We start from the raw sequence: 14420 nt of genomic DNA, 5'->3' as shown, positions 1-14420 counted from the left end.
CGAGCAGCCGGCAGCTGCTCTCTCGTCAATTTATAGGAGACACGTTACCTCGTTTCCGCGTTGCTCCTAGTTGCATGATGGAATCATGTGACACAATATGCTATCCTGCTATGTTCACTCTAATTTTATATCATGCCTATTTAAGGAAGTGTTGAGTGAGTTGTCCATTAGGCATGTTCTGTCTAGTGCTTATCATCCCGAGTCTCAAGGAGTCTTGGAAAGATTTCATTCAGCTGTATTCGCCATTCACCGGTTCCGTTCTCCCCATCATGCTGTTGCTGCAGCTCTCTCTCTCCTGCCTACATCCCCAACACCCCAGGGGGTCACCACTGCCCCAGTCAATCTAGCATGTTTGTGCATGAGTTTTCCCACAGGAACTCTGATATTAACTGATGGAGCAGGGCCTCAATCGCCTTTGAATACAATATATCGTTCAGCCCTATTCTGCATACACTTCTAGACTTCCAAGCTTTATTATCATGATTTCTTTAAAGGATCTGGACAACCTAGTCTCTTTGTAAACTGTCAATGAACTGTCCTTGTGTGAGTCAATATAGAGGATGTTATTTCGGCTCCACAGATCAGCTGTTCAGACTTGAGAGCTACTCAACTCACCAAAGCCAAGTTCGGGATCCTTCTTCAAGGTGACACAGATGATCTCTCTTTCTGGGGGGGGTTGGGTGGGTGTGTCTGAGGAACAGAGCATTTCACAGCAGCATACATATAGTGTATTCTTGTGGGAAAGGTGGCGAAAGCAGAGCTGAATACATTAAAAGATGCTCACTGCAGGCAGAGAAAGTGACAGAGACAGCCTCCGAGTCCTGCTTCTGCAGAGACTCTCCAGATGGGGCACAGTGCAGCATCTTTGGACTGCTGTAGTGCAGACATATACACATTGGTTAAACACATATGGAAATTAGAAATTAGAATAATATCATAAACTCACTACATTTAACTGCTTATTCCTATGCAGGGCAGGCACCCATCCAGGGTGGGGGGCTAGCATACCTCAGAGCTCACACACACCTCATTCACATACATCGAGTCACCAGATCACCTAGCATGCATGCCTTTAGATGACTGGAGCAAACAGGATACCCCATAGGCAACCCACACCAACATGGGTAAACTCCACACACATAAGAGCCAGGGTTCAAACTCACAACCTTGGAGGTGTAACCTCTACAACACCATGCAATTTACTCATAAATTCTAAAAATATTTTTCAGTAATATGTCTAGTTTTTGTTTAGATGTAATTAAAATATAATTGAACCTTTTACCCTCTGCTTCCTATTCCATTTATTTCATAATAAATTTGTTTATGATATAGTCATCTGTAAGTCAAGACTAGTGGTTGTGGCTGAAGCAGTAGTTAAGAGGTAAACCTAATAACATTAAAGTTGCTCCAGCAGGCTTTTAGTATACAGCAGTGCTATATCAACTCATGAATAAGTGCAAATGTCTCTCTGTGAAAGTGTGTAAATACCTGCTGCCCTGTCTCTGTTCTCTCTGGTCTCGAAACTGGGTCTCCATCTTGGCTGTCAGGTCATCACATGACTTGCTGATGGATTGACGTGGCATTGTATTCAGGCCAACATTGTTCAGAACCACCTCAGAACATGACATTTGCTTAAGCTGTGGGTGCTGTGGTGAGAATTTATCCAGGATCTCATCTGGCAAACCAATGATGTGGAGAGAGGTTAGAATCCTGTTTGAGTGTTCAGGTCCAGACAGGGTACTTAACAGAACAAACTAATTTTATTGTCTAATTTAGCAATCTGTCATCAAATACCATGATCATAATTTACAAATATTGTTGTCCTGGACTTAAATTATATAACTTAATTATATATTATTTATTGTAATTTAATTTTAAATAAAAATATAAATTCTGAATAAAATATATATTATAAACAATATTCCTCCTAGTCAAAATGAGTTTGAAATTGTAATATTACCATAAACATAGATAAAGCAATATTACACACAATGACATTTAAGTAAATAAAAATTTAAACTAGACAAGCTGTAAAATTAAACAACAATCAATACAATTACAGAAACTGTGATGTTTTTGTGGGAAAAAATACATATTCCTGTGCATGTAGGAAGACTTCAACAGAGGTATGGAGATGAAATATCCAGTAGTTGTGAAGTGAAGTGATTGTCATTGTGAAACACAGCACAGCACACGTGCACACAACAAAATGTGTCCTCTGCTTTTAACCCATCACCCTTGGCTAGCAGTGGGCAGCCGTGAAAGGCACCCACGGAACAGTGCGTGGAGACTGTACTCTGCTCAGCAGCACCTTGGCGGTTCAGGGTTGTGTGCAATGTGTCAGTAGGTATGGTAATTCCACATCCGTCTGCACTGGCTACCAGCTAAGTTTTGAATCACTTATAAAATCCTCCTTCTAACCTACTTCTAACCTCCTTCTAAATGCCATGCCATTGCCACAGCCCCTCAACCTCTCTACAGACACAGGACTACGCTCCATTCCATACACCAGGTTGTGCATCTTTGGTGATAGGCCCTTCAGTGCTGCTGGTCCTGCTCTTTGAAATTCAAGAGCCAACTGAAGATTTACTCATTCTATAAGGCCTCCAGGCTTAACAGGTTTATTTTAAACAACCTTGAGCTCCTTGAAAGGCAACAAATTCCTATTATTGCAAATTGTTTCTAGAGAGACTCAGGGTTAAGTGCCTTGTTCAGAGAGACAATGGTAGTAAAGTTGGGGTTAAGTGGAATTTGTGGTATTCTGGTTCATAGGCAAGTATCTTAGCTACTAGAATTCTACCACCCTTATACATTCTTCCCTACACAAGGGTCTTAAAAACTCCCTGGACAATTCTCCCATCTCTCCTTCTGTCACTGCATGCAACCATGGGGAAACCATGGACAATTCCAAATCTTCAATAAAGATCTTCAAATGTTAAAAACGTTCCTTTTCAGGAAATAAAAAACATGTAAGTCACTGAAAAGAAGCGTCTGCCAACTGCTGAAATTGTAAATAAATTAGGTAACCCTGTCACATGTAACTCGTTAATCCTCAATATTGGTGGCCAAGAAAAAGATAAGATGTTGCATAAAGCTTGAGTTGCCTACCTGATGTGAGAGTGTGTGTGAGCTGACGCGAGTTCATCTCGCTGTGGAACTTGTGTTGGGCAGAACAGAGGTTGAGCAAGTACTGTGCAATCTTTGAGGTCTCAGTGACAAATGAATGTTTCTTCCCGCTGGGCCCACACTCGATGGTTATCTTTCGCCTCTGTGGAAAACACAACTCTTGAATCAATCCATACAACAGTTTGATGAGTAAAAATGTTGCCTGATGATGGACAACAGGAGCACAATCAGATTCTGGCCTAAAACTGATTTTCTGGTAAATGAGAAAAACATAAAAAACTCTCAAGATTGGTTTATTGTCAGTAAAACAGTATACCATGTATTGAAATAATGTTTCACACAGACCCCCCCCATAGTGCAATCATAAAAGAAAAAATATATATGTATAAACTAGAGGTGGTCATAGATTAATTTTCTTAATCTAGATTAATCTCACTGTAATCTAGATTAATCTAGAGTAGGCTAAATTAATCTATATTCTACATTAATATAGATTAATCTAGATTAAAATGGCTCATTTGAATTCTGCCGAAGGCATTCAGAATATGTGTGCTACCCAAATAATGACTAAAAGTAGGTCTTTGAGAACGGGTTTCTCAATTAGACCAGGGGCTCATCTCCTGTTTCCAAAATGCATCACAAACTGCTTGAGAAAACTGTTCTACTATGATAATTGATGATGAAAATAAATTATGTTCAATAAGATGTACTTGTGTTTACCAACTGTTTATTCAGTTAAATAGCTGCATCCATGTTACCACGTCACGTTTGATGTGGTAATTTCACAGTTCGAAGACTCGTTCTTGCCCCCTACAGTGCAATTCGGCTAGGTATACAGCTGCGCTAAAATAGCAAGGTGAAAGTAATCATAGTATAGCGGTTCTTCTTCTGCGTTGTGTAACTTTTTGATTTCGTTTCTTGAACCACAAATGATGAGCTGACACCCAAGAGATTTTCTGTGCAAAGTGTATTCTGTACAAAAAGCAAGGTCGCGTCAGAACATCGTGTCACACGCGTCTTTCTGCACCTCTCTCTACAATATACAGTATTAAAAGAACATAAAAAAATATTCACAAAATAACACACATGCAAAATATTCCTAATATGTACATAAATTAAAATGAAAGAAATAACTCACAGCTCACGCCATGTGTCCAAGAGACCTGAACCGGGTCTCAAAAACAAAATAAAAGTCTTTAGAAAATAAGAAACTAAAAGACACAAGAAAGAAGAAATATACTTATAATTGTAGTGTAACCATTTAACTCCGACACATTAGCTTGCGTAGTATAGACCCAGCTCCCAACCCAACTTTGTGAATAGATTATCGGAGATATTTCTTTTATCGCCCAATAAGAGTCTCACGTTAACGCAGCACGTTAACGCCGATAACGGCCCACCACAAGTATAAACACACTAAACAAACTATACTAGCTTAAATATTGTACGCGTTTTTCTACACGAGAAAAGTTGAACTTTTCTGTAAAATGAACAGGTCGAACAGGACAACTGGACATCATGCAGGATGCTTGTAAGTGGATATGTTGGATATTTCAAATAAGACACACAAGATGTATATATATATATATATATATATATATATATATACACACACACACACACACACACACACACACACACTAAACAAACTATACTAGCTGGTTTTGAGGCAGGTAGGTACCACAGCTGAACTCAGCGATGTGTTGAAGATATCTGTGAAGATGTCTGCAAGCTGGTCAGCACACTCCCGTAGCACTCGACCAGGAATGTTGTCTGGTCCTGCTGCTTTCCGTGGGTTGACTCTGCATAGGGTCATCCTGACGTTTCCCGTGGAAAGACAGAGGACCTGGTCATTGGGAGAGGGAGTCGTTTTCCTGGGTGGCTCTCTGATCTCTGCCTCAAACCATGCAAAGAAGCTCAACCGACAGGGAGGGGTCGCTGCTGCAGGCCTGATGTGTTGGCTTGGATAGCCTGTGATGGTCTGGATCCCCTGCCACATGCGCTGTGTGTCATTTTAAGACATAAAGTGGCTTGTTGATTTTCTCTGTGTAAGATCGCTATGGTGTTGCCGTGGTGTTGCCATGGTCCGCTCGCTTGGAGCCTGGAGGATGCCATGTCTCTCCAGTGTGTATTCATCAGACTTGGTTAGATGGTGATTTCCATGGTTGATAAGTTGTAGACTATTGTAGAGGAGTTTATTCGTGGTTCTGATGGTCATAACACGACACCACTCACAAAATTTTATAAAAAGTGTACTATGGTCAGGACCCGGTGAGGCCGCCGCGACCTAGCACACCGCCATCTTGGTCCATTAAGTGCTTAAACAGGAGCTGGCATCTTGTCTAGTATCCTGAAGGCACACACCCCTCACGTGCTACAGGTTTATGTTGATCTGTTGCCCAGGGGCCACTGGAGTCCTGATCAATCCAAGCTGGGGCTAATTATTGTGATTGATTAGGACTTTTAAATGCAGTAAGGCAGCATCCAGTATGAGCTGCTACAGGCCGGGTTGTGTTCTCCTTCTGAGGGGGTGGGCGGGACAGTGACAGGGCTGGACTCCCAGGTTGCCGGAATGGGTGTTATCCTCAGGGTGGCAGATGGTGCCAGCCAAGAGGGGCAGGGAGTGGGCCTGCTCATCCCAAAGGGCACAGATGTCTCTAGATACACTGGAGGGAGGGACGTGCATAGGCAGGGCTGAACGATTTATGCTGAACGATCTGAGCTGAGGCCAATTACGCGTGATTGATCAGGACTACATAAATGCAGTTAGGCAGTATCCAGTATATGGAATTTTAGGTCCACGGCCAGGAAATCCAATTGTGGCCAATCCTCAAGAGGCGGGTGGACACACAAGAAACCACTAATTCTGACTAACTCCAAGCACTGATTAAGAAGGAATGGGTTGCCATCCATCAGGTTTTGGCCCAGAAGTTGATTGACAGCATGTCAGGGTGAATTGCAGAGGTCTTGAAAAAAAGGGCCAACACTTTGCATAAACTTGATGAAATTGTCAATGAAAGGGTTTGAAAATAATTACAAGCTTTGTATAAATCACAATGAGGTGCAGCTGGAGACACACCTGGCACCAATCTGCATGGCGGTTATAAGGCTTGGCTGCAACATTTTTATGTGGACCGTGCAACTGTTGTTTTAGTTGTTTTCAGTTCTGGCTGTAAAAACCCAGGAGAACAGAGCAAAAAACTCTCTCTCTACACACAAAAGCACTGTATTCAAACCACTCCAACTTGATGTTACCTGGCATACAGAGGCATGACACAATAGAGGTTAAAATGATGAGCAGTTTCTAATTTAACAACACCAGTAAATTATCATTGCAGTTACATGTGAATATTGTATGTAAAAAGGTACCAATGTTACAGAGAAAACCAAAATGAGAGCCAGGAGGAAAAGATAGAATAAGACAGTACAGCCAGAACCAAGCTTCAGAGACATCACCTGATCTAGGAGAAAAATGAGAGGAGAGAGAAGACTCGACAACCGGAAAATCCGGTTTCAATGGAAAAACAGCTGAGAAAGAAAAAAAGTCAACTCCCCCACACGTAAACAGATTTTTATACACCTGTCCTATAGGAAGCTGTCACAGACCAATCAGAACCTGACCTGTTGTTTCTGACTTTTACCTTTAGCGATGGAGGGATCAGGCGAGCAGTACTGGAGCCTTGGAGTATAAGAGGTGCAGTGCGAGGTGTAATAAGGGCATTTTGTATTAGTTGTAGAGGTCGGATGGTACATAGTGGTAGACCAGCTAGAAGGGAGTTGCAGTAATCCAGTCTTGAGATTACTAAGGATTGAACCAGTAGTTGGGTGGCCTGGGTTGACAGATAAGGGCGGATTCATCTGATATTGTAGAGAAGGAATCTACATGAGCGGGAAAGATTGCTGATGTGAGTCGAGAAGGAGAGTTGGTTGTCTATTGTTACGCCAAGGTTGCGGGCTGTTGCAGAAGGAGAAAGCTGCGAGTTGTCTAGGTAAATAGCAAGATCCTGATGTGGTTCAGTTTTGGTGGGATTGAGTTGGAGGTGATGGGCTGCCATCCAAGACGAGATTAGACATGCAGAGGTTAGACATGCAGAGATTTTGGAAGCAGCATGTAGATCAGAGGGAGGAAAGGAGAAGAGTTGTGTGTCGTCAGTATAGCAGTGGTAGGATAATCCATGTGAGGAAATGACCTCACCAAGTGATCTCGTGTAGAGGGAGAAAAGGAGAGGACCAAGCACTGAGCCTTGAGGGACACCAGGGGAGAGTCTACGTGAGGTAGAGGTGGATCCTTTCCAAGTCACTTGGTAAGATCGCTCATCAAGGTAGGAAGCAAACCACTGCCATGCTGAGCTGATTCCAAGCCTCTTCAGGAATGACAAGAGAGTCTTGTGGTTAACGGTGTCAGATGCTGCAGAGAGGTCAAGGAGAATAAGCACAGATGACAGTTTTGCCAATCTGGCTGCATGTAGCTGCTCGGTAACCGCCAGAATGGCAGTCTCAGTGGAATGAGCTGTTCTGAAGCCAGACTGGTTAGGATCCAGGAGGTTGTTCTGTGATAGATGGAGTGATAGCTGGTTGTAGACTCAGCTCTCAAGGATTTTGGATAGAAATGAGAGGAGGGAAACTGGTCTGTAATTGTTAATGTCTGTAGGATCAGCAGTCGGTTTCTTTAGGATTGGAAGAACCCTGGCTGGTTTAAAGGCGGATGGTACATGGAAAGTGATATGATCCCGACGTGATACATAGCCCCCCCCCTTCATGGGTCATCCATCCCAGTGACCCACCATCCCAAGGTCCTTCCCCGCAGCCATCTAACTGTCTCCCAACAGTAATAACATCATTCATTTTTTAACTAAAACAATGAACATTATTGAACCTGACAGCACTGCATTGTTCAGGTCCGATTGGCACCCGGTACACCACCTCTGATAATTTCTTTAAGATCGTACACGGCCCCTGCCATTGCCCACTTTTTGCGTATGGGGTTGTACATCCAAACTCGCATGCCCTCCTCCAGGGGCATTCCTTGGCACCAGGTGTCATAGGCATGTTTCTGCTCACCGCTGGCAGCCTGTTGGTGTTTCCGAGTCAGGTGATGAACTGCTTCCAATCATTTCCATAGCTCTTGCACGTACCCTGGGAGCAAGCCTCAATTTCTGGCTCTGGTGGCTTGCCGAATGCCTGGTCAGCCAGTGCTTGAATCTCCCGTCCAAACAAGAGCATTGCAGGGGTAAATCCTGTTCAATCTTGGACTGCCGTACGTTACACCCACAACACCTGTGGCAAGTACTTGTCCCAGTCTTTTTACAGTCAGCTGGGTTGTCCGAGTCAGATTAAAATGCTCAACGAGTCCGTTGCTCTGAGAGTGAAGTGGTTTAGTGTGGGGTTTTTTTTTATTTGCAGCCGGCGACAGACTTCTTCTAGCACCACAACCTCAAAGTTGTGAACTTGGTTACTGTGCAGCTCCTCAGGGGCCTCAAAATGGCAACAAAGTTCCTCAGTTAATTTATCCGCAGTAGTGGCCACACTCTGGTCCAGAACCGCGTATGCCTCGGCCCACATTGTGAAGTAATCCATAGCCACAAGGTTGCCGGCCTCAGTAACTGGGAATAGTCCTAGTTCCACTCTCCATGGGGGCGCTCGTAGGGAAACAGATTTAGCGGGGCTTGTCCCCGGTCAGAACGTCCTTTCTTTGCAGGACAGGCATCACAGCAGTGAACAAATAACTCCACGTCTCGTCTGCAACCCAGCCTTTAGAACCACTGGCGCAGGCGCTTGTGCGTTTTGACACCAATATTTGGCCAGTGCACACTCTAATACACTCGTTCTCTCAATTTTCTTAAAATTAAAAGCTGCCACAGGATCTGCCCCGGCACCACGCTCTCCCAGTGCCGATACAGTAGATCATCACGCACCACCAGACTGTCCCACTGAGAGCAGTAAGATTTCACACTTGCAGTGACTCAATACATCTCGCCACTTGGCCTTCCAGTTCTCTGAAACTCATCAGCCACGTCAATGCCGCATGGTCGGTGCATAGCCCAGCTACCATGGCTAACAGCTCTCTGCGTGCAATAATTTTGTTCCGTCTTGCTTAACCGCCTGCTGTATTAGGCCACCACCTTCTCCTCTCCCCCCCAGAGCTTAGAGAGCACAGCTCCAATCCCTTTGTCACTGGCGTCGGTATCTACAAAAAAACGGGGCTGAGGGATCAGAGGGTGTGAGTACTGAAGCTGTGGTCAGTGCCAGTGTCAGCTTCTCGAATGCTGCCGCGCACACTTCCGTCGACTCAAAAACTGTCCTCTTCTGTTTGTCTCTGTCTGTGTGTGTGCATGGCATTTGTGTCTGTATGCTGCATGGAACGATGCAAAACGCGTCAGAGGGGACGTGCGGAGACAGGACCCACACCTTCCAGGAAGGATCGGCCCTGATGTGTGCAGGTTGGATGGTCCGGGGCTGCCATGAAGGACCACGCCGGGGTTCCAGCCCGAGGGACCGGGGCCGCCATGCCGGACTGCGTCAGGGAGGGGGGGCTCTGTCAGGATTGATGGCACCTGGACACATCACCTGTGCCCAATCCGGACAGCTTTTAAAAGCCTGTGGATCCACCCCTCTGCAGCGACAGAATTTTCGTGAACTCTTTGGTGATCTTGTGTGTGGTTTTGTACCTGGCACCCTTTTGAGTTCTGGCAACCGCCACATGCCTGCTTGCTAGTTTTTTCCCTTGTTTAGGTTTCACATTTTTCGGCCACCGAGCCGCGTTTATTTGTGTTCCTTAATAAATCCATGTTCCAAGTATGTCCCGCCTCTGTGCTTCCTTCCCCTGTCAGCTCGCCGGCGTGACACTACAATACATCATATTTGGGTTCATGAAATTAATTACACTTTATATATATATTTTTTGTACCATTGTTTGCTGATCTGTTTTCTGTTCAATTTTATTTGTGTTTGCTCATGTTTGCAGTTCATGTTGGGTTATGTGTTATATATTTCATTGTGTTTATTTACGATGCACCTGGTCCCAGGGGAACAATTTTTAATTTGAACTTTGCACTGAATGAACAACATATGCATAAAGTGATAATGAAAAAAAAAACACTCTTGACAACTAGTATAAGGCTTCTTACTCACCACATCTCCCTCACACTTCTTTTCATTTTCTGTACTCACACTTGTTGAGATGCTGTCAGTCTCAGACCAGTAGAAGCACCGGTTGATGAAACGTGTGCTGTTCATCACGTCGAACACTATCAGGCCTTTAGAACACACCCCCAGTAAAAGGTCCCCAGATACTGTCTTCCTGTCTCTCCCCACACGGTGGAACAGCACACCATACTCTGGCAACTGCTGTGCAAACTGGAACAAACACAAATAGATATGGTACATATAGAAAAACTCACAGATAGTCAGTAGTCAACAATCACCCCTTCATATTTCCTGTCACGTTTCCGAACATCTCCAGAAATTCTGGTCCTAAGTTTTGTGTTTGCTTTATCCTGTGATTCCCTGATTATCCCGATTGTTTGCATCTGTTTGCATCTATTGTCCTCCATCATTTCCACTTGGAGCTGTGTGTGTTTATGTTTCTTTTATAAACGCTTATGATATGAGTAGCCATTTCATTCAGTTGTTGCTAGAACTTCAGTGACTGTGTACTTCAAGCTCTTTGGCATTATCTCAGGAGGAACCGGGCGGGGCATTTGAATACAATAGAATAGTCTTCGAGCAATGGGTTGGTAACTGTGGGATCAGGATCAGGGTCAGGAAACATCAAGCACAAACAGTAGCAGGTCAAAATGAAAGTGAAAGTGAAGTGATTGTCATTGTGATACACTCGGGGAGCAGTACTTTGCTCAGTTGCACCTTGGCATCTTGGGAATCGAACTGGCAACCTTCTGATTACGGGGCCGCTTCCTTAAGCCGCCACCACTGCCCCAAAGAGGGTCAGCGTGAGGAGAGGCAAGCAGCAAAAGAGGTTAATCACTACTGAAGAGCGGGCGAGGAGCTAAGGTTGTGGCCAGATGTATATAGCGGGTTTCTACTTCGTCCTCGCCTGCTCCCGGGTGGATGGCCCTGTGGACGGTTGGGCACCTCCTGCAGGCGGAGCAATGGCACTGGGGTTGTAACAGGCATCCATTTCAGGAATCCATTTTATAGGTCCATTTACACATGATTTGGAAGAAGGGCATTTAGCCCAACTGTGCACCATTGGCTAGGTCTTCCTTTTTGTCATGTTGATGAAGTGCATATGGGTGAGATGGTTAGAGTGTTTACTTACATTTGGCTTTGTGATCTACACATATGCAGATGCACAAGCGTCCAAACTACATTACATACATTCCCCTACCTATCTTCTGCAACAGAAAATGTAATTTCTACTGTAGGCAGAATGCCATGAGATTGCAGCAGGTTGCTGCATTGACGTGGACTATGCAGTAGGTGTTGGGGTCGCCCGGGTTGCGGGTGGAACCAGTTAATACGTGCAGGGAAGACGACCTGCTCATCCCAACACTCTGACCAGACCAGATCCACTTCAGTGTTTGTCAGCATCAAGTACAGAGGATCAAAAAGATCTGAAGAGACTGGAGATGTTTTTGACAAGCCCAGGTCAGGCAGACCCCGCAAGACAACTGCTTGAGAGGACCGTTTGTTGGCTCAAAATTCCAAGGCCAGACAATTTTCCACTGCAGCAGAGCTCCACGAGACCTTATTCACTTGAAGTCCCACCAGTGTCAACCACAGCAGTTTGTCAGATTCTGTCTCAAAATGGCCTCCATGGTCGAATCAGTGCCCAGAAGCCAGCACTAAACAAAAGATAATTGAAACAACGTGTTTCATATGCCAAGGCCTATAAGCCTGCTATATATAATATAAGCCTGCTAAAAGGATGGACGCTGGAAAAGTGCCAGAAGGTGGATTTTTTCAGATATATCTTGCAGGAGACCTACTGGAGCCAGCATGGATCCGAGATTCACCCATAAAACAGTGAAGTTTGGTGGCGGAAAAATCATGGCCTGGGGTTATATCCAGTATGGGGGCGTGCGAGAGATCTGCAGGGTGAAAGGCAACATAAATCATCTGAAATACCAAGAAATCTTAGCTACCTTTTATATTCCCAACCATAAAATAGGCCAAATTCTGCAGCAGGATGGTGCTCCATCACATACTTCCATCTCCACATCAAAGTACCTCAAGGCGAAAGAGATCTAGGTGCTCCAGAATTGACCAACCCAGTCACCAGACATGAACATAATTGAGCATGTGTGGGGTAGGATGAAAGAGGAAGCGTGGAAGATGAAACCAAAGAATATTGATGAACTCTGGGAGGCATGCAAGACTGCTTTCTTTGCTATTCCTGATGACTTCATAAATAAATTGTATGAATCCTTGCCAAACGGCATGGATGCAGCCCTTCAAGCTTATACAAGATATTAAATTTGGATCTCACAGCACCACTACTTAATTTGCTGACATATTTTTCTTTGTTCAATTTTCAAAGTTTGTTCAATTTCTTAGGGGACAAAACTTTTGTCTTGATTAAATGATAAATCTTTTTTCAGTGAAACTAATTCATTTCAATGCCTTAATTATTTGGTAGAGTTTTCTAACACCAATTCATTAATTAAAAGTCAAGTTAATAGCAGGTGTTTCTACAAAATACAGAAACGACAAGACTTTTGTCAGGGACTGTATTTCTGTTTAAACTTTAATTGTTTATATTGTGTCTTTACATTGCAGAATACATTTTCGAATATCCAAATAAATGTCAATAAAAAATTAGAGAGAACTGGAGTATTTTGTATATAGTAGTATTAGTGTATTCACATACTGGCCATCTGTACTAGTCTATACTCCACCACTTCCATGTACTGATAGTTTGATTCAGATTCATAAGCTAAATGATATTTGGGGTAAACATGAGAGAATGGAAATCAGAAAAAAAGAAGAGACTGAACTGCACCTTCAGAAACTCTGTCTCTGCCTCCTCTGGAAGCATCTGTGCATTATTGGCATGTAACCGTAGCAGCTCTTCTTTAAATGATGGCAGCACCATCTTCTCCAGGATCTTCTTAGAAACATAGTGCTCCACCTGGAAGTAGTTTTTACCATACACCTGCAGCAACAGCAAAATACACCTCATGAGAAATTGTGTAACAGGTGAAATTAATATTTCAGTGGAACAAACACTGGGTTGTGTAAGTGTAGAATTCCTTGTGTAGTGAAAAAGGTCAGTGCACAGCATTGTCCTGCATGTTTTATTTATTTATTTGTTTATTTTGCTGTGTGTGTTCTTTGTCCACTGTGAATCAATCTGAAGATTAAAGAAAGCTTTTTCTTTGTTGAGTCTGCAGCCCCAGTAGCCCAGCAGGGAGTGGCTGACCTCAGGCATGTAGTCCCCGAACTCCGCCTGCAGCGCCAGAGCGCTGAGGAAGAGGGCGGTATCATTGTTACACTGCAGTCTGTCCTCCAGTATGTCCTTCCTCAGCTGCAAGTAGTACTGATGGCGTGTCAGCCTGTGCCTTTCAGGTCAAACACACACACACACACACACACACACACACACACACACACACATCACACATCTTCATCACTTAGATTCGTACAACATACTATTATCACATATGAAACATGAAAATGGGCAAGACATACAGAATAAAAGAGACGTCATCTGGAAAAAACTTCACTCGGAGGTAGAGAGTAAACGGCGTTGTGGGCAGTTTCTTCCAGCTGTCAGGAGCAACCTTGGAGATTTTCATCTCAGAGTCCAGAAAGAAGAACTCCCCATCTGTAGAAATCCGTAGGTTATTAAATTCACCCACAAAAACAAAAAGCCTCTATCAGAGATAGAAAATTCAGATTACCATCGATGAAGGCCAGGCCAAAATAGAAATGCTCCACCAGGTTGGCGTGTGCCACCACCATGTCAAAGACATCTCTGCCTTTGGAATTTATGTCACATTTGACCGCGACACTCTGGTCATTTGGCAGAACCACATACACTTCCCTCTGAGAAGCACATGATTTTCCTTTCTTTGACTAGAAGCAATGGATACAAATTGATGTCACTTCATGTTATAAATACATATGTTACATCTATATGAGATATATGTGCGAGTATATTAAATGTAAATATTAAAATGAAGAAAGAAATTGATAAAAATTGAAGGTAATTTTTACCACAATAGAACCAGGCAGCTCCAGAACATGCACAGCCTCATCCACCATCCTGGCAAACTCTGGACCCAGAGTCTAAAAAAAGCATGAAAACACGACAGTGAGAGAAGCAGACAGAA

At 43.7% G+C, this 14420-nt stretch overlaps 1 protein-coding gene across 4 annotated transcripts in view; it reads right to left on the bottom strand.

Moving 5' to 3' along the window:
* LOC114773151 (tyrosine-protein phosphatase non-receptor type 13-like) overlaps positions 1 to 14420 on the bottom strand; it is a 70130-nt gene that overhangs the window by 42727 nt on the left and 12983 nt on the right. For all 4 annotated transcript variants that reach the window (XM_028965686.1, XM_028965688.1, XM_028965685.1 and 1 more), the window contains exons 10-19: positions 14305 to 14376; positions 13989 to 14163; positions 13777 to 13912; positions 13508 to 13646; positions 13088 to 13240; positions 10297 to 10482; positions 3109 to 3268; positions 1489 to 1675; positions 785 to 873; positions 616 to 690 (exon numbers count right to left, since the gene is read on the bottom strand). In XM_028965686.1, the coding sequence (XP_028821519.1) occupies positions 616 to 690; positions 785 to 873; positions 1489 to 1675; positions 3109 to 3268; positions 10297 to 10482; positions 13088 to 13240; positions 13508 to 13646; positions 13777 to 13912; positions 13989 to 14163; positions 14305 to 14376 (1372 nt within the window). The remainder of the gene's footprint in view (positions 1 to 615; positions 691 to 784; positions 874 to 1488; positions 1676 to 3108; positions 3269 to 10296; positions 10483 to 13087; positions 13241 to 13507; positions 13647 to 13776; positions 13913 to 13988; positions 14164 to 14304; positions 14377 to 14420) is intronic.

The sequence above is a fragment of the Denticeps clupeoides genome, unplaced genomic scaffold, assembly GCF_900700375.1.
Source record: "Denticeps clupeoides unplaced genomic scaffold, fDenClu1.1, whole genome shotgun sequence".
NCBI lineage: Eukaryota > Metazoa > Chordata > Actinopteri > Clupeiformes > Denticipitidae > Denticeps > Denticeps clupeoides.
This window is presented reverse-complemented; position numbering and strand designations above follow the sequence as displayed.